Raw genomic sequence first — 19,921 nt, 5'->3', positions numbered from 1 at the left:
GGTATACACTCACCTAAAGGATTATTAGGAACACCATACTAATACGGTGTTTGACCCCCATTCGCCTTCAGAACTGCCTTAATTCTACGTGGCATTGATTCAACAAGGTGCTGAAAGCATTCTTTAGAAATGTTGGCCCATATTGATAGGATAGCATCTTGCAGTTGATGGAGATTTGTGGGATGCACATCCAGGGCACGAAGCTCCCGTTCCACCACATCCCAAAGATACTCTATTGAGTTGAGATCTGGTGACTGTGGGGGCCATTTTAGTACAGTGAACTCATTGTCATGTTCAAGAAACCAATTTTGAAATAATCCGAGCTTTGTGACATGGTGCATTATCCTGCTGGAAGTAGCCATCAGAGGATGGGTACATGGTGGTCATGAAGGGATGGACATGGTCAGAAACAATGCTCAGGTAGCCTGTGGCATTTAAATGATGCCCAATTGGCACTAAGGGGCTTAAAGTGTGCCAAGAAAACATCCCCCACACCATTACACCACCACCACCAGCCTGCACAGTGGTAACAAGGCATGATGGATCCATGTTCTCATTCTGTTTACGCCAAATTCTGACTCTACCATTTGAATGTCTCAACGGAAATCGAGACTCATTAGAAAAGGCAACATTAATCCAGTATTCAACTGTCCAATTTTGGTGAGCTTGTGCAAATTGTAGCCTCTTTTTCCTATTTGTAGTGGAGATGAGTGGTACCCGGTGGGGTCTTCTGCTGTTGTAGCCCATCCGCCTCAAGGTTGTGCGTGTTGTGGCTTCACAAATGCTTTGCTGGATACCTCGGTTGTAACGAGTGGTTATTTCAGTCAAAGTTGCTCATCTATCAGCTTGAATCAGTCGGCCCATTCTCCTCTGACCTCTAGCATCAACAAGGCATTTTCGCCCACAGGACTGCCACATACTGGATGTATTTCCCTTTTCACACCATTCTTTGTAAACCCTAGAAATGGTTGTGTGTGAAAATCCCAGTAACTGAGCAGATTGTGAAATACTCTTGCACCAACAACCACGCTACGCTCAAAATTGCTTAAATCACCTTTCTTTCCCATTCTGACATTCATTTTGGAGTTCAGGAGATTCTTGACCAGGACCACACCCCTAAATGCATTGAAGTAACTGCCATGTGATTGGTTGATTAGATAATTGCATTAATTAGAAATTGAACAGGTGTTCCTAATAATCCTTTAGGTGAGTGTATATGCATTTGCCACGGAAAATGATATTCTAATGTTTTAAATATTTTGCTCTCACTAACACTTTGCAATGAGGGGCTAATAGGGCACCTTTGAAAAATAAAAGCCTAAAAACCTAACGGGTGAAGTGGCAAAAGTTTCAATATAAGAAAACATGCCTTCTATGTTTCCTTCGGGTTTATGACAGCAAAAGGGATCTGGAAACAATCATGTTATTGCATATTTTCATGGTAAGGATGCATTTAAGGTCTTGCATAAATATGGAAGCAAATTAAAACAAAACCAAACACGTGGCATGAAAAGTTGACTGTGATTTGGTCTTTCAAAATGAAATCACGCCCCAGGATGGTAGCATTGTTAAAGATTATTGAGGAAAAAGACAACCACTTAGATGATATGCACAAGAGTCTTCTTTTAAAATGGTTGAATCTCATAATTGTAATTCTTTTTTGTTAAAAAAATGATACAACTATTTTTTACTCTGTGTGTGTGTAATCTCAAGATGCAGATCAATAATTCAATAAGACATTTTTTGATATGTTTTTAAGCCTTTATCTTCTGGTGATGCCTCATGCCCCATTAGCCTCTGTTATAAAGTGCAAGTGAGGACAAGATCATTTTTTTAAATGTATAGAAAATGTTTATTGTTGGACATAGTTTTGCACAGCAAATGCATGTATACAATGTTTGTGAAGAAATAACTTCAACTTGAAAAATATAGAACTTTTAAAAGATAGTATCCTTTCTACATTATATCATTACCATAGCCAAATAGCCAAACAAATCAAGTGATAGAATTGTTTCAGTATACAGTAACCTGAAATTTATGGAGGAATATTTTGGACAAAAATAAATAAATAAAAGTAGTGTGAAATGTGAGCAAAATAAATGTGTAATGAAATATAAGCATTAATAATTAAATGTGTCAAGAAATGTTTTTTGTTGCTTATTTATTTATTTTTGTCCATAATTTTCCTCCAAATGCACCATGAACTACAGCTTGAAATAAAACTGTCACTTTCACTTTTCGAAGTTGAGTGGGTGAGCTAGCACATATTGTGTTTTAAATAGTTGAATCGCCTTCTGTTGATTGCTCATGCCTAGGTAAATAGGTGAATAACATTCGATCAGGCTTTTATATATGTGACATATAAATGATAAAGACTGTCACAAAACATAATCACAAACAAAACTTTGCTGACAAAGTATATGTGCAATGCTACTTCATTACGAGAATGACTTCAGCTGCAGGTGGAAGCTCCTGTCACACTTTGCGCAGCTGTTGTTATTGTTTTGCCTTTGTCCAGAAACGGCTACATAAGCTTTATGACCTCAGGTCTTGGAAGGTCTTTCTCCCCTAGGATGACTGGGATCTTTTCCTGAATAAGGAGTGGTATTTCACATGTACTTTGCCAACATGGCTATGTTGATCAAACACAGGAAGCTCTACAGTCTGCTTTGACATTTCGTTGTAGGAAGATTAGTAAATAAATATATGCAGCAACATTCAATGTGGCTTTTATGCAAGTAACATGTAAATGTTTTTCATGTAAAGGCCATCAAAAAACAATCACAAACGGAAGTTTGCGCGATACCTTGGTGAGCACTGTAAGCCCTGCTGTTTTGTTGAAGGACATGCGTGTGGCAGATTGACTGGCAGGATAACGCTCAAACTGTTGCAGCATCTAAATGGTGCCATCTTTTGCTTTTACACCTGGTGCAGCCGTGTTGTTCTTATGTGTAACTGGACGTTTCTTGTGGGGAGGGCTTCTGTTCTCTTTCTCCAATGTAAAACCCTCATCCTCATCCGAGTTCACCTCTGTTATAGCAAGTCTTTATTTCAAAAGAGCAGTATCAGATCAGGGGGAGCGTGAAAGTGGGTGAAAAAAAATGCTAACCTTTACAAGTACCAGAAATTTACACTGGTTGTTACAGACTCAAATCAAATGTATGTTTTTATTCTATAATAGTAACAATAACAGTAGCTCACTGCTCAAAACAGTAATTTTGGGAAGCGCTTGGAATCCAACCTGTGACCTCTTGATTATGAGTCAGCAGTTCTTATTGCTGCATCACCCAAGCTGTTGTGTCAGCATTGTCCCCTTTTGTATACTTATTCCTTTTGTAAAAGTGTTTGTTTGATATTTGGACTTCAGTCTTCACACGCCACTTCATGTCAGATTTTTGTCCATAGTCCTATAACATGAAAAAAGTTTCTGTTTTAGGTAATGTGTTCAACATTTTTTGCCTTGCATTTCCTGTCATCCTACATTTACATAGATTGTTGTAGACATGGAACACACATGAAATGCATGTGTTCCAAATAACAATATATTTTTACCCTATACAACTGCAGGCATCTCACACACCAGATAAACAGACTTGAGCGGGGAGAACTTTTTGCCCGAGTTGAACTGCGGCGGTGGGGGGGATGGGATAGCAGTCTGCTTGCTGTTTGTGCTGATCGACACCATTGTAAAACAAAATACGCTAATGGAGAGGTGGAAAGGAATTTGAGGTTCCCCGGGATTAGGAGTTTTTTCATAGGCTTCAGGGGTTCTAGTGTTAAAAGTATGACAGATTGCAAATCTTCCTTATGTATCGAAGAAGACAATCACAAGGCAGAAGACCCAGTTTGAGATATGGTAACAGTTTAGACACTTGGACACTGAAATCCCATAGCAGCCCCAACTAATATTTTGAACTGAATATGTACATATTTGCAGGTGTTTTTTCGTAAATACTCTGTCATACTCTGCTTTGCTTCAACAACGGACCATTATTTGAACGATCTGTTGCATTGCATATAAGCAGACAAGCAGCAGGTTGAGATAACCACCATATTACAAAACACATTTTCACCTGCTCAGCTTGCACCCTAGTAATATTTGACTTTGTCAGTGATCAAATAACTCTACTAACCAGAAATTCACTCTAAAAGGGACACATACATCCTAAGTCCTCATCTGTCAATTTCATTCATTCCTTACTCTGTTTGAATAAAAACAGCACCCTTCATAGTTTTCTTTTGTGTGAAACACGCAGTGTACATGTATCAGCTTTGGAGAAAATTACATTACTGGACATTTTATTTTCATTTTAAGTTTGTATTTTTTCTTTAGCCAAAAAAAAGCTTAATAGTTACAGTAATTGAATATTCAACATAAAGCACATTAATGTTTCATTAACATTTATAAATGCATTATCCTGGTGACCTTTGTGTCTTAACATTATTGGAGGAATTCAAATACATAGTCATTTTACATTGTTAGTAATAGGATAATAAAATATCAAATAAGGAAATACAAATCCAATGAAATACAAATGCGTGATTTTTATAGTGTTAAATTTTAATAGGGACACGTTGCTTCTCAGTTATTTGGGATTGAAAGTTTAAGAAATTGAAACGTAGTTAAAACTGCTCTGTGTCCACCAAAATATCACCAACATCCTCGCAATTTCAAGAGCACCCTTAAAGATTCTTCCCTGACCCCATCACAAATACAGTACATATTTTGCTGGGGAATGTTTTAAAATCATTACCCGCATGTATCATATAGACTGACAGACAAACAGAAGTATATATGCAAAATTAAATACATAATTTGGAACCATGGCAAATTATGTAAATCATAAAATATTATATGAAAAGTAGGTACATGTACATGTATTTGTATCTGTGGTCAGGGTGGTAGTGAATCAACTGCTTTGTCTTTCTTTATGTGACATCAAGACATTTGAGGTGTTAAACACAACAAATACAGTACAGTTAAGACCTAAATATGGGTAGAGGAAATATAAAACAAAAATGGTTTCTTTAATGTACAGCTGTTCATAAAATATTTTTTGGGGTGGGGGGGACTATTTCCCTTACTATTATTTATTGTTATTATTGTAACAAAATATATCAGGTTCTGGACTCTGTATAAAAATAGATGTTGTCAGGGATGCCAGGGGCAACAACCTGGTCGGGATGCCTTGAGGGACCGGAGGAGGGTCTACGCGTGCCCTGGATCACATGGGGGCCGCCATCCTGGTTGCTTTGGGGGCCATGGGCACAGAGCTTGGAAGCTCCACCCTGTTGGGGCCCGTGGTCGCCGCCAGGTGGCGTTCCCGTGCCTTGGGAGCCCTGGACCTCAGCACTTCCGCCACACCAGGAAGTGCTGGGGGGAAGAAGAGCAGGGACACCCGGAGTGCTTCTGGGGATGCCGCTGGCACTTCCGCCACAAAGGGGTGTGTCGGCGGGTGATTGCCGGAACCCACCTGGAGCACATCCGGGTGATAATAAAAGGGGCCGCCTCCCTTCATTCAGGGCGAGAGTCGGGAGTGGTGTGGACTGAGCCTACAGGAGGAGGCAAGGAGGCAGCCTGAAGAAGGAAGTAAGGCATTGTGGCCAGGACTTTGGGGGTTTGTGGTGCACTTTTGTATATATGTAAATAAACATGTTTGTGGGTGACATGAACGTGTCTGCCTGTCTGTGTCTGGGCCAGTCTCCACAATGTCTATATGGTGCTAATCTTCAATTCTTAAGGTGTATTAAGAATATAATGAAGGGCTCTAGAGTGCGACCAATTTGGTCGCACGTGCGACCTAATTTCTCAATGGTGCGACTAAAAAAAATCAAAGGTTGCACCGGTGCGACCAGCCGTTCGAGGGGGAAAAAAAACGAAACTCCGTGACTCTTAAAGTCTCCCTGTTCTTCAACAACAGACACACATTAGGCCCATATTGTGGTCTAAACCAATCAGAGATAGTGAAGGGCGGATTCCGACCCCCCTCTGATTGGCCGTGGTCCAGATATTCCTGTACATGTGTGTACGTTTGAAAATGCATATGATGCAGTCAGACAGAGAGTGGTGAGTAGCCCATCAGGTAAACCGTGGATGCGAGAGAAGATGAAAAGAACGATTGACAGCTTTTTCGTTAAGAATGTTAAGTTAGGGCCTGATCCATCCGAAAATCACAACCAATGCTCTAACACGGAGCCATCAACCTCCCAAGTTATAGCAAGCCCTAATCCGGAGACGGAATTAGATAATGAGCCAGATACGATCGAGTCCGAGCCCACTGAAATTAAAAGGGGTAAATTGTATACATTTCGAAAAGAGTGGCTTGACCAGTTTCCCTGGCTAAGATACAGTAAAGCCGATAATATAATGCACTGTATTTACTGTAAAGAGTGTGGGAAGACCATGGCCGGCAGTAGTGCATTTGTAACTGGTTCTAATACATTTAGAATTGAAACGCTGAAAAAGCACAATGCATCTACTGTATAAAACTCATTACATGCCGCGATAAATGCACTGCTCAAGTGTCCCTTCTCCCCGCTGCCTTTCAGCGGCAGGCAGCAGCAAACAGATCATCAGACGAGGCCGAGATGATAATTAAGTTTAACGTTGCCTACAATATTGCAAAAGAAGAACTTCCCTTCACTAAATTCAAGTCCGAAATAATTCTTATGAAGAAAAATGGCTTGAACGTAAACCCGACATACAGCAATGATGTCGCGCCCAATTTATAGGAGTCATCGCAGATACATTGAAAAAAGAGACGTCTGTGCAAATTGCGAACAGTGCGTACATGGCATTCCTGATCGACAGAGACACAGATATCGCCACAAAGGAATGCGTCATTGTGTACGGTCGTATCTTGGAGAGGAAGACCGGTGAATATACTTATTGGACACATTGAGGTTGAGCATGCTCATGCCCAAGTCTGGAAGATTTTGATGCTAGAGAGAGTGTGGCCAGCTGGTTTAGTCAAGGCCAAAGATCAAGAAGGCCAAACTACAGGAGTTGGCCATCCGAGGGGCATGTGACTGCAATGGAGGATAGTCCATAAGACATTGAGCCATGAGATGTTCAGTTTGAAGCCCTTAAAACACTTAATTTAGATTTTCTTTTTAGTGAATTTATCTTGAGATTTTTTAAGTTTAAATTTCAGCTCAGTAAAGCACTTTAAGCACCAACACTTTTTCAGTAAGTTACCTTTCTTGTAGAATTGTGCTTGTCTTCAAATAAAGAACTTTATATTGACCAGATTGTTAGTTAATCATTTACAAGTCAATATTGCCTATATGGACAGCGATTTAAAAAAAAAACAAATAAATAAATAAAGTAAACTTGTAAAACTGTGGTGTTAAATGTGATGCGGTTGAAAATTTGGGTGCACCTAACTTTTGTGCTGGTGCACTTAAGAAAAAAAGTTAGGCGCACCAGTGCAACCAGTGCAAAAAGTTAGTCTAGAGCCCTGTAATGAGAAATACAGAATATTTTATTCTGTGAAAATTCTGACCCAGTTATCAATTTATGTCTATGTTTTATCCAGCCCCAATATGATTTTACCAAAACAACAATTTAGATATTCAGGCTTAAATTGGGAGAAGAAGCCTGAATTGACTTTTTGAATATTTTTTTTAAGCTGCAAAAGTCAACTAGTTGTTCATCTATTTTTCCATTCAATTTTGTAATCTGCTTCAAGGACACGCTGAGCTAGTGTCCATCAACATAGCACATGGTGCAAGGTGGAAATCAACTTTAGATTACACTCAGGTCCACAGCAATCTTTCCTGTTAGATCTCCTCCATTATTAATATGTGAACATGGACTTCGTTAGGGAGTCTCAACTGCTGGCTGCTGCTGTCATTGTAATAAAAACATTAAAGGGTCATTGCAACTTAAGCTTGCTGAAAAGGCATGACTTTTTTTTTCTTGTGACATATGCTGCAGATTAAGGGCTTGAGGTCATAAATTACTCTTTCTCTCATATTCTCTCACATCCCTCCTTCCTCGCTAACCTCACCAGCAGTTTGCTTAAAATTTTTTATTCTGAGCACCCGGTGGGCATTGATACAAATGTTGATGTAAATCCACTGTTAAACCAAGCCCCATCATCTTTTGGCCCACTCCTCACTCTACATTTGTTTATCTGATTTTACTACTGTTCTTAATTTAACTGATTTGTCATGTTTTTCTCCGTCCTTAAGTCGGGTAATTCTCAATTTGCAGTCCTGTATTGATAATGCTTTTCATTTTATGAACTTTTGCTTTGTTAGTTTCAGAAGCCTCTTTAGTCTTATGTAGCTTATTGAACTACAAATGTAACCACTTGCTGTTGAACCTTTCACTTCTCACATTCTGTGCTCTGAAGTGGAAATTCAGTACTTCTGTTCTGAAAAACAAATGTTTTTGCAAACACCTTGCTGTCAAGTTAGGAGTTTCTACAGCAGTGTTCAGTTTTTGCTCTATGGATAATGCTAGTGCTGTTTCAAAGAAAGTTAAAACATTTTTTGTAAGGGATTTACTATCTATTTTTCTTCATATTTGGCACACATTAAACTTCAAACAATAAAGGACCTTCAATCTAAGCTCTTATCCTTGGAAAGAATACACCCTCTTGTGGTCAACAATAATTATTAACTTTTCATTTCTAATACTAAAACCAAGCCTAAGCCATTTATTTCATTAAGATAAATTAATATCGGAGATGTGTGTTTAACACAATGAGTAAGGTGAATAATATAGCCTTCCTACTATGGAACAAACAACTGCTTTGTATCACTGTGATGCAGTCTGAAATCACATGGTGCAAGAAATCTTTTTTTTTATTACAAAATATATGAAGTTTTCAAATTGTGTCTCATCTTTGCAGTGCTTGTTATCTATAAATCATGCCTGTTTAAATGCAAATTTGAGATTTGTGTCTTCCTTTTACAATTGAGCAAATGCAGAATTTGTAGAATTTCGTGTGCTCTTTATAGGTAGAAATTCAGTACTGTTGGTGGAGGTTAAAGATACAAAGCCAACAGGTTCAGATCTAAGCTCTGAGTGACTGGCAAAAGTTTGTCTAGTTTCCTGGCAGGAGACTATTATCCAGATTTGTTACTAAAGTCAGGTTTAATCTCTAGGCTATCATTTGTACATTCTTCAGTAGCCACAAGACCCTCTCTATGAGCAATATTCTTAGTGCCTCATGGGTCATTATTGATAAATCTTGTGGATCTGAGGGAAAAGGCTATGTCACTTGCCTGTTACTACCATGGTGAAGTGTCTGAAATTGTATTTTTTATGTTTTTTCAGTTTATGTTTTTTTTCTCTTGAACTTTATTGGGAATAGTATATCTGTGTGCATGTATGTATGTATGTATGTTTACATATATATGTATATGCATGTGTGTGTGTGTGTATGTATATATATGTGTATATATATAGTACGTATTTGGTGTAATTTTTGAAGCTGTACAATGCTTTGGTTGACTTCTGTTGTTTTTAAATGTGCTCTTTAAATTTTTCTTTATTTTGTAAAAAAAAAATATATATATATAATGTGTGAATATGTCAACTTGTGAAACAAAACATGTACCTATTCAAATTTCAAGTTTATTTGATAGTTCTTTGATGTGTTGGACCCATCTTTACTAGAGATTATAAATGATTCTATTAGTTCGGGGGTTGTGCCCTCATTTTTCATCTACAACTGAACTGTTTAAAACAAGATTAAAAACTCACTTCTTTTTACTTGCATTCAGTGACCTTCAGTAATACTGATGTTTTCCTCTCTGTGATCATATAACATTATTTCTATTTATTATCTATCTTATTTTATGTTCATGCATTTTATTACTATTTGTTTTATTGTTTTTTTTTTTATTATTGTAAAGCACTTTGGCCGCAGTATTACTATGTTGTTTTAAATGTGCTATATAAATAAATTGACATTGACATTCTTTTACATGATCATACAAATTTCCTATTACGCTATTATTTTGTGTTTGTACCATGTAATTAATTTGAATTGTTGTTAAGTTAAATAACTGTTACAAATAATATTAACTATGTTGCACATATTAAACTGGTACTAAATAAGATGAATAATTAGATATTTCCAAAATTATATATTATTCTAGTCCTGTCTTTTATTTTTCATATAAACAGAATGAAAGAGTTAGAGTGTAAACATGTATGCAACTGATTAATTTTCTTTTGCCTTTGTTATGCTATTTTGCTTTTTAACTCTTATTTTCAAATAAAAAATTTTAGATATGTTTACAAATCTTAAGTTTTACCCCATTGGCCATGCTGTCTCTCTCTCAGGGTGGGGGTCAACTTGTTCTCAATCCTACCTTTTGTAAAAATTGGTTGATTTGTATGGAATGATTACAATAAAATTACATTTAAAAAATAAATAATTAAATGTAGGTAATAAAGTTCAGGCAATCCAAAAAATACAGAAAATGATGAAAAATATCAATTAATTCACAAACAGTACAAAATTGGTGAAAGGTTTCAAAACATAAATAAAATAAAATTCGTGGAATTAAATATAAGGACAAAGAAGTAAATGTGCAGAGCAAATCAGAAAGGTTAAGATTGCAAATGTAAAAATTTTAAAGAATATCTATACTTAAAAATTATTTCTTACCAGAAAAATTATAAAACAATGATTTCATTCATTGTAATATAATTTATTAAATTAGTTCAAACAGCCACCATAATTACCGATAAAACAAATTTCTTTCGTTGACAAAATAATGTGTAAAAATGAAAAACAAACTTTTACCAACTGTTAGTGTTCATATGTAGCCAATCATACATGATAAGTATTTAATACTAATACTAAGTTCTGTAATTTCACAAGTGAATTAATAATCTTTTGTGGAAATTCAGAACCAGTACAATGAAGAAAATTTCACAAACACTATTAAATCACTAAAAGTACTCTATTTTAAGCTCAAAAGCATAAAAAAAGCAAAAAGTAAATTTCAAAAAACCACAGCTCAAAACAATTGTGGAGCATAATTTGCCTTAAGAAAGACAGTAACAAGTACCTAACTGTTGAAATAAGATAATTTTGTTTAACAGATAAACCCGCTTCAACAGTATCACAGAAACAGCTGTCAAGAAAGCATATTGAAATGTTGTCAGTCAATCAAAGTGGTTGGGTAAGTTCTAGAAAATTCCTAGTTTTGGGTGAAAAAGGTAGACACAAATATGAAGCCCATAAAAATGTCAATCCTGCGAGACAATAAACTTTTATTATACCAGATGTGTCTTTAGTAAAGCATCACACATAAAGTATAAAAAAAAAATTAGAATTTTTTTTTCACTCAACTTTCCTTTTACCTGTTCAGGTAAACTAGATACTACTTCCGGTTGTCCGATTATAATGAAACATCGTATGTGTGTGTTTCTTACAAAATTTCTACCACTTATTTTTGTTTATAATGCAAGTTTATATGGCAAAAAAGTACTTCCGTTAGTTAAATCAAACTGAAATTTCAAATCTGATTGTTTTTTGTACTTAGTAATATACCACTTCCATTCACCTGATGAAGGTCAAATTTTGTATCTAATGATAAGTAATGATTATACAAAATTTAAAGTATTTATCTGTATTTATATGATGATAGTAATGCATATGTAATAGTGCTGATATGTGTTAAGATATCATTTCCGGTTATCTGATTAAGGTGTAATTCTAAATCTGTGTGTTTCTTACCCTAACAATGACGATATAAAATTTCAGTTATTTTTCTCCTCTTATAATGCAACTTCAAATGAAAAACTACTATACAAAATTTCAGTTAATTGTTTATTTAAACAGTGTACCAGTTTATTTGAAAAATTTTGAAATGTGTTCAAATACCACTTCCAGTTGATATGGTGCCCAAGACTTGAACTAAAGTTAATTTCCAAGTAAGATCAGAAATTATTTAGAAATATAAACTAATACACAAAAAACAAAATAAATACAAGTAAGAAAGAGTAAATAAAAAATAAAAAACAAGCTATTCTACCTTTGATATGTGGATCAACAACTAGTCTGTATAAAAAGCTTCTCTTTTATCAAATTCATTTACTTTTTATTTAGTGGAATAATGTCCAATTGCATAAAGGAAAAAAAAAAACTGGCACACATTTTTTGAAAATAAAGATATTTAAGATATCTTTTCAATTAGATAATTGAAGTTTTAATTTACAGATCACATTTATTGCTTCTGGTAGCATACAATTTAGCAATGTTCAATTAACATCTTGTTCAAGCACAGTTTTGCATGAGGTTTGAGGCAGTATGCATTACCTAAAATATACTTGCCATTTCTGCCAGGATTTAAAAGGATAAGATACTAAATATTCACTCTGGAATGAGGGGAATTCACAAATTACACAATTTGATAGTCCTAACTAGAAAGTCAAAACTCAATCCATTGGAACGAAAGTGAATTATACAGGAAAATGAAGGATGCCTGTGTGGAATCAAGGAGAGGGACACAGACCTTGAATTCGCAGCAGAGGATTAGGCTAAGACATCAAACAGAGGCAAACTGAGAACAGTTTTCAGAGTTACCCAGCATCTGACTCTCGGCATATGACCCATCATATACTGAAGCAGAAATGAAGGAAGCAATTACTAAGGCCTGTAATTGGAAAAGGGCGACTCAAGTCTTCATTTTAGTGATAAGTGACTTGTAACTTGCTTGACAGTATTTAAAAAATATTTGACTTAATTATTGATGTCTTGAGTCAGACTTGAGTTAAATTACTTGCAAAGTCTCATATTATAGCTGCACAGTTTTTTATTTTCCAAACTTCATCTTTTTTTTAATTAGCATTTTGTTAATATACTCTTAGCACTGCATACCCATCACAAGTCATCAGAACAAATCAGAGTGTTGGAGTGCAACAGCAATGGAGAAACCTAAGCACTGGGTATTATCAATTTTCAATATTTTCAGTTTGCTACAGACTGCACTACTAAGAATGGAATGTTAGTCTGTAAGATCTGCAGGTCAAAAATTAACATCTTTAAACTTTGACGTTTCAAGAGTCTTAAAGAGCCGCTTGCTAGAAAGTAGATTCCTAATACTGTGATCATGATGATGTGATGTGTCATTATTCAAACTAAATTATCACAGAACCCACAGTCTTTCTTCTCAGCTCTATGTGAACTCCGCTGATCCTGATTTTCTCTGCCCCTCTGTAACCCAGATCCATACTCTACTGCACCATACTGTAAGTGCTTCAGCATACAGTATGTTCTGCAAGTGCCGTGCAAGGCTACTGGTGATTGGCCAATGTCACAACCCTCTTCAATTACAGCTCATGAATGTTAGATTTGTTTGGAGGGGCTGACACATTACAGTATGGAACCAGAGTCGCATGAATTAGTTAATGGCATGATGGCTTAAACAAGAGGATTAGTGTAAACTAAATAATATCAGTTTTAAGATTGCTTTAACATTTTAACTCATTGGCTGCATGCTAGCTTGGAGAGATGTGCTGACCCTTGTGCTGTTTCATTGTAACTTTGATTTGTTTCATGGGAGACTAGGAAAGTTTGCTTGCTAAAAACAAATATTACACAGGCTAAACAGTGCAGTTGACGTGTCATTACATTTTTCCAGTGTTTGGTGTATTGCAGTGATCATCATGTACAAACCTTTTGGTGGTTCTAAAGGGGATAAGGTGCACTTTAGGACACTGGATTTGTTACATTTTAATCCTGGGCACAAATTGTTGCCTACTTTATTTCTTTGTTTTTATTTATTTTTTTTTCCTGTTTTTTCATTTCATTGGAAATTTCCATGCAATGTCAGAGGCATTATAATAGTCATAACTATTTATATTGATTATGTCAGATTATTGGAAAAGAGACAACACCCTCTTTACTGCATGCATAGTTTATATTCCTATTATAACACATCTTCACATGACAAAAGAACAAGTAAAGCAATTTCTGTCTAGTAAATACCAAACATATTGGAAAACGTTTGCATGATAGCACATAACTTAAATGGTATGCACAGACACTTTGTTTTAATGCTGCCTAATTTTAAAAAAAATGTATATGTGGAATGGGCATGATTCTATAGAACATTATCAATTTATGAGTCTATACTATGAACACCATTACTATACTATGAACAAGGTGTTTTGTTGCACCTGTTTGCCCTGCACTTTACAAAATTATTTCAAAATATAATGCAATTATGCCTCAGGAATTTTCTGTTACTTTGAAATTTTGAAAATGTATCTACTACTATTTTCATGTCCAAACATTCTTTGTGTGGCTGTCATTAATGGAAAGAAACAGCAAGCTCATCAACAGCTACGTATACTGCCTAATTTGATCAAGCACTTTTATAATCTGAACACTTTGCTTCTCCCTGTAATGTGGTGTTTCTTGCATGACAGTTTAGTAACAGGTGATTTGTTAACTAGCATTCAGAGTTGGGTAACCTTTTTTTAAGAGTGGAAGTATTAACTTTACCACCATGTACTAACCTGCTGATTCTTATATCACAGGTAGAGGAGACTAATTACTAGAATCAGCTGATGTTGTGCTTTTTCTTATGGTGTTGAATATTTTTTTCTGTGTCATTCTACTTTATTGCACATATATATATATTTTTTTTATTGATTGAAATGTTGTGATTTATTTGGCAGTGTTGTTAATACAAATGTCTAGTGTTCATTTCTTGTGCATAGCTACATCGGAAATATGTTTAAGTAAAATGTTGACTTTTAAAAACTTATTTCACACAAATGTATATTGAGAATATTAAACTTGATTGTTTTGTCCTCCAGATAGGTTTGTTTTTTTTTTTTTTATTCCAAGTGCAAGTTAAATTACCAGTAATTAACAACTGAAAGATAAGGCTGCTATAGAGTTTCCATTATTTTAATTTGCACTTAACAGTACATTGCAAATGTAAATCATGATAAATATAAGCTTTGTAAGCAACTTGCAAAATGGTATTCAGTAGGTATACCTTTTGAATTATATTAATATGTGCATTGTTTATGTAAACATATGCTTTTGCAAAAAACTGTTTTGTTCAATTTTTGGATAAAGATTGTAATCTGTTAGCCTAAGACATATTTATGTATATCGTTCTAGTGGGCGGTGTAGTGTAGAGGTTAAGGTATTTGACTTTAATCCACAAGGCTGCTCTTTAGGTCTGTTAACCTGCATGTGTCCCAGACCTTGTATTATAGTGTTTGGAGGTACAAAATAATAATTTAATATTAATTCTGGACCAGTATTGTTTACTTTGTATAATTTTGTATGTTTTGTTTTATTTATTTTAATACAGATTTAAATAACACTCGATAGTCTTTCTTCAACTTATGATTTTTTTTCTGTTGTGCATTAAAGCCTATGTTGTAGAGCCTGGAGATCCTCCATTATTGCAAAAACAACTGCAAACATCAAAGTCTGGCATCCAGCAAATCATTGAATGTTTTCGTTCAGGTAAAAACTGTTTTATGTATTTTTATGTTTAAACTATGGAGTAACTTTGGAAAACTTCTTTTCTGAATTAACATTCTTTGTCAGCTCTAAGTAGCAATCATTTTCCATTATATGAGAATATTAGTACGTCAATGTCTTGAAATACGGAATTAAAAAAAAATCTTCACAGCCTGAAACAGAAACTGCAATTTGTTTAAAGTACTTCACTTAGTTTAAAAACTTTATTCTTCCCTAAATGAAAGTTAATTCTCTTAGTTGATGCAAAAACCTTTACTTCCAAATTTCAACACTTTTTTTTATTCTCCTAGACAAACCTACAAATTTATAATGTAATGTATACAGATGTAATATCATTTATACGGATTAGATCAGTGATAATGCACTTTTTTTTTTTTCCTCATCCTCCATTCACAACTTAGATTTGGGTTCATACATTCTAGTCCTGTTCCTGTTTAACATACAAGGTAATGTTATAGCATTTCATGAAATATGCTGTTATAATCCTAAAACTGATTATCTGTTTTATACCACAGTAATGTGCTTTTCTAAAGTAAGGAAAACACAATCCCTAGCTGTGAATTTTAGTGTAGTATCTCTGAATTAAGTATTAATTCCTGTAAGTGAACAGTTTGTGCAAGACTAACACACTTCCTTCCATGTGCCATATACAGTGTTTACATATCTAAAGTAACGTATTTTAAAAGAAAACGGATTCTTCCAGCTTACTCTTTAGCATTCCTCATGTATAGGACAATGTCTACTTTATCTCCTTTGCCATGCTGATATTGCACAAAAATAAATAAGGTGGTAGTGTGTATATTTAAAGGGATTATTGCTCTATGGAAATGGCCTTCCACCTGCGTTGACATAGTGTGTGCATTTTTCTTTGTTTCTTTCTACCAATGTTGTAGTCTGTCCCTACCTTGTGACATCTTTTTCTCCATGGAAATCTCTTGACTATTTTCAGGTAATAATTGTTTAAAGAATATATGCAATTGCAGCTCATCTTAGTTTAGAGAAGGAAATACAGTAGAAAACAGTGTTCATATGTAAGTTTGTAGACTCACAAGATATTTGTTGGGATTCCCACTCAATGGTGACTTTAGGTGTCCATTTTTTGACCACAGTCCTCACTGGTTTGACGCTTTTCAGGTGCAAGTCTGTATGTAGGCATCATTTAAATCATTACATGGTTAGAGTTGCCTAGGGGAATAAGAGAGTGAGTGATAGGCCCAGTTCATAGCAGAATAAAGGTAGACCAACATTTTCTTCTAACTTGTTAGGCTGCTGACCATCTGTTTGGATTTTGGCAGATTGTGTTTAAGATCACATGAAATAACACTGCCCATAATCAGATTTACCGAATCCAAGTGTTTGTTTTCAGTGTCCTAAGCTTTCTGTACAAGTGAGCATTGTGCCATTCAGATGTTAAAATCCAGTAGAATGTAAATAGCAGCAATGATAATGGATGAAAACTCCAGAGAATAGAAGGGGTTATGGTTTAAAAAGTGTCAGTAGAGTGAGTGATCATTATTGGTGTAGCATGTTTTGATACATCAGCTAGTATTTATATAAAAGCACAGTCAGCTCTGATCAGATGATTGCCAGGTAAATGTCCTGCTGTGTTAGTAATTTCTTTGGAGAGACAGGTCTCACAAAAAGTCAGATTAAAATCATTATTAGTCCAAGCCATTAAATTTTGTTGCATAAAGAGCTTGCATTGAATATGCAGAGACCAGGTAATGCAGTACAGTGACTTCTTTTACTCCACTGGTATAAAGTGCTGGCTTGTTTTCCACTTTTCCTCCGCCAAGGTGAATGCACATCACTGCATTCCATTGGCCAGTTGATCATACTGTAAAATATCAACACACTGTCTCTAAAATCTGAAGACCAAGCTAGCTGGCAGTGTCACACCAACATTAATAAGCACATTTCAGTCATAAGTAAGATTCATTTTTCCAAAGTTGAAGAAGAAAAAAGTCCATCCATCCATTATCCAATCCGCTATATCCTAACTACAGGGTCACGGGGGAGTCTGCTGGAGCTAATCCCAGCCAACACAGGGCGCAAGGCAGGAAACTAACCCCGGGCAGGGCTCTAGCCCACTGCAGGGTTCTCACACCCACACACCAAGTACACACTGGGGACAATTTAGGATCACCAGTGCACCTAACCTGCATGTCCTTGGACCGTGGGAGGAAACCAGAGCACCCAGAGGAAACCCACACAGACATGGAGAGAACATGCAAACTCCACGCAGGGAGGACCCGGGAAGTGAACCCGGGTCTCCAAACTGCGAGGCAGCAGCACTACCCACTGTGCCACCCAAGAAAAAGTCAAGAAACAAAAATAAAACGGTAAAGCACTAATCTACCAAGACTGCCAGGGGTGGTGCCAGATGGATGAGGTTGGAAGATAAAATCTGTACAATGTACTTTGCTCACCAGTGAGGAATCTGCAATTGGTAACTAATTTTTTGTGGCATGCACTATACCCTTAACTGTGTACAGATATTTGAAATGGAGAGAGAAAATTACACATTATTTGCCAATGCTCCTATGTACTACCATTATGGTATTTCAGTTTATACCAAGATTCTCTTTTATTTCATGACATATAATCATTTATTTATTTTCTCCATTTATTTATTTTAAGGATACAATTTTTGATCACATTTCATAGCTAATACTCAACCTCTTTTGATTTATAGTCATTATTCTTTAATAAAAAGACAGCTTAATAACACAGAAAATACTGCAAAAATACATTTTCCAGAAAGAGTTTTATTTATGCATTTTATGTGTACAAATTGTTTTAACATTAAGTGAAAATGTGTCATAGCCTGTGCTCTTTACATTACTGAAAAGTTGTATATATTTTTTTCATTCATGTTTAGGAATACAGTAGAAGCATTTTCACATACTTAGAAGTAAGTCATGTGTGCAGCATTTTAATTGTTAGGCCAGCAGTTGAAAATATCCTCTCTGGTGTTGCCAGTGTTCCTGGTATGCTCAGGTAGTCTCTCACCACAATTGGGAAACATGTTAAATTCATAATTGACTGCTACTTAAAGCGTATGAGCAAAGCATACTACCAAGGCCAAGACCATGAGAATGTCTGAATTTGTTATTGTGATCACATGCAAGCACTTTCCCTGCCATTGTGTAAATGTCAACAGTTAGTTTCTCTGCCAGGGCTGTTTGAATTGTTGGAATGTTTCCTCTCTGTAATACCACTGATGTTATCAATCAATCTTCATATGTGCAGTGGTATTGTAATTCTTGGTTGTTTGCTCTTAATAAGTCACTTCTGAGTATAAGTTTATAGGCTATGGTGAAGTTTTCAGCTTCTTGCTTTTTCTCAATAAAATGTTTTGCTAGGTGGCTGATAATATAGCCTCTAGATGGAATGTGCTACTCTGGAACAATATAACTAATCAGCTTTTAAAGTTTGCTGATAACTGCATAAATTGGTAAAGTGCCTTGTTCAATCATTGTGCACACCCTCAGTATAATTTTCTATGATGGAAAGGGCAGGCAGCACAGTTGTTATTTATCGTGGAATATAGGGGGAGTGGGGGTTGTGTGGAAGGGGCAAAAAATATACCAAACTACATTGTCAAGGGGTCTGGCTATTTTACTAATGAAGATATCAAGCTAACCATTCAAAATTATGAAAATGCTGATTGTGGAAATGAAGTGCAAAAATATCAGTAAAATACTGCTGCTTTGCATAGTGCTTCTGGAGTAACTAGATACCAAAATCAGTACAGGTAAACAAAACAAAAAAAAAATTCTTTTATAATCAAATGTTTGCTTTTGCTCCTGAATAAGATCTTTTTTTAAATAAATTACAATCATATTCAAATTACGATATTAGATCTGATGGTTGAGCTTACACCACGATTCATTTTCATGCAGCAATATAGTTAAATTTCTCAAAACAAAAACTAAACTTTAAAATTTATAGGATTAGGGGGCTTCGCCCCCTGCTCACTTTGCTTGACAACCCCCATTTTTGTTTTTCCGGATACACACTTTTAAGATTTTTTTTTCTTTGAATTGTTGCTATTTCATTAGTTTCACTTTTCTTTCAGAACTTCTGCAAAAACAATATTTAGAATTTTTCAAGTCCCAACATGCTGAATCTTTTTAATGAGGTCAGTGAGACGTGTTTAATGACTTTGTACCATAATTCAGGATAGGTTTCTCTGTTTGGAATTTCATCACAGACAAAACGATCTACATCATCAGCAGTTAATAATTTTTTTTGCAAAGTAACCAATAAATGCATGTGAGGTAAACTCCGTTTTTGAAATTCTCTTGACTTAAACTTCAAAGCCTTACAATATTTACATACTTCTGACATATCACCTGCGTCCATATATTCAATCTCTATTCGCCTTTTCGTTATTTCTCCGAGTAATAATTTCTCTTTCTTTGCACTAATGCAGT

The 19,921-nt window shown here is 35.5% G+C and overlaps 1 protein-coding gene across 6 annotated transcripts in view; it reads left to right on the top strand.

The window, feature by feature from the left end:
• znf800a (zinc finger protein 800a) overlaps window positions 1-19,921 on the top strand; it is a 159,013-nt gene that overhangs the window by 98,714 nt on the left and 40,378 nt on the right. For all 6 annotated transcript variants that reach the window (XM_039761176.1, XM_039761177.1, XM_039761172.1 and 3 more), the window contains one exon: window positions 15,369-15,464. In XM_039761176.1, the coding sequence (XP_039617110.1) occupies window positions 15,369-15,464 (96 nt within the window). The remainder of the gene's footprint in view (window positions 1-15,368; window positions 15,465-19,921) is intronic.

Source organism: Polypterus senegalus, chromosome 8 (genome assembly GCF_016835505.1).
Source record: "Polypterus senegalus isolate Bchr_013 chromosome 8, ASM1683550v1, whole genome shotgun sequence".
NCBI lineage: Eukaryota > Metazoa > Chordata > Cladistia > Polypteriformes > Polypteridae > Polypterus > Polypterus senegalus.
The sequence above is the reverse complement of the archived record's forward strand: the minus strand, read 5'-3'. Positions and strand labels throughout refer to the sequence as shown.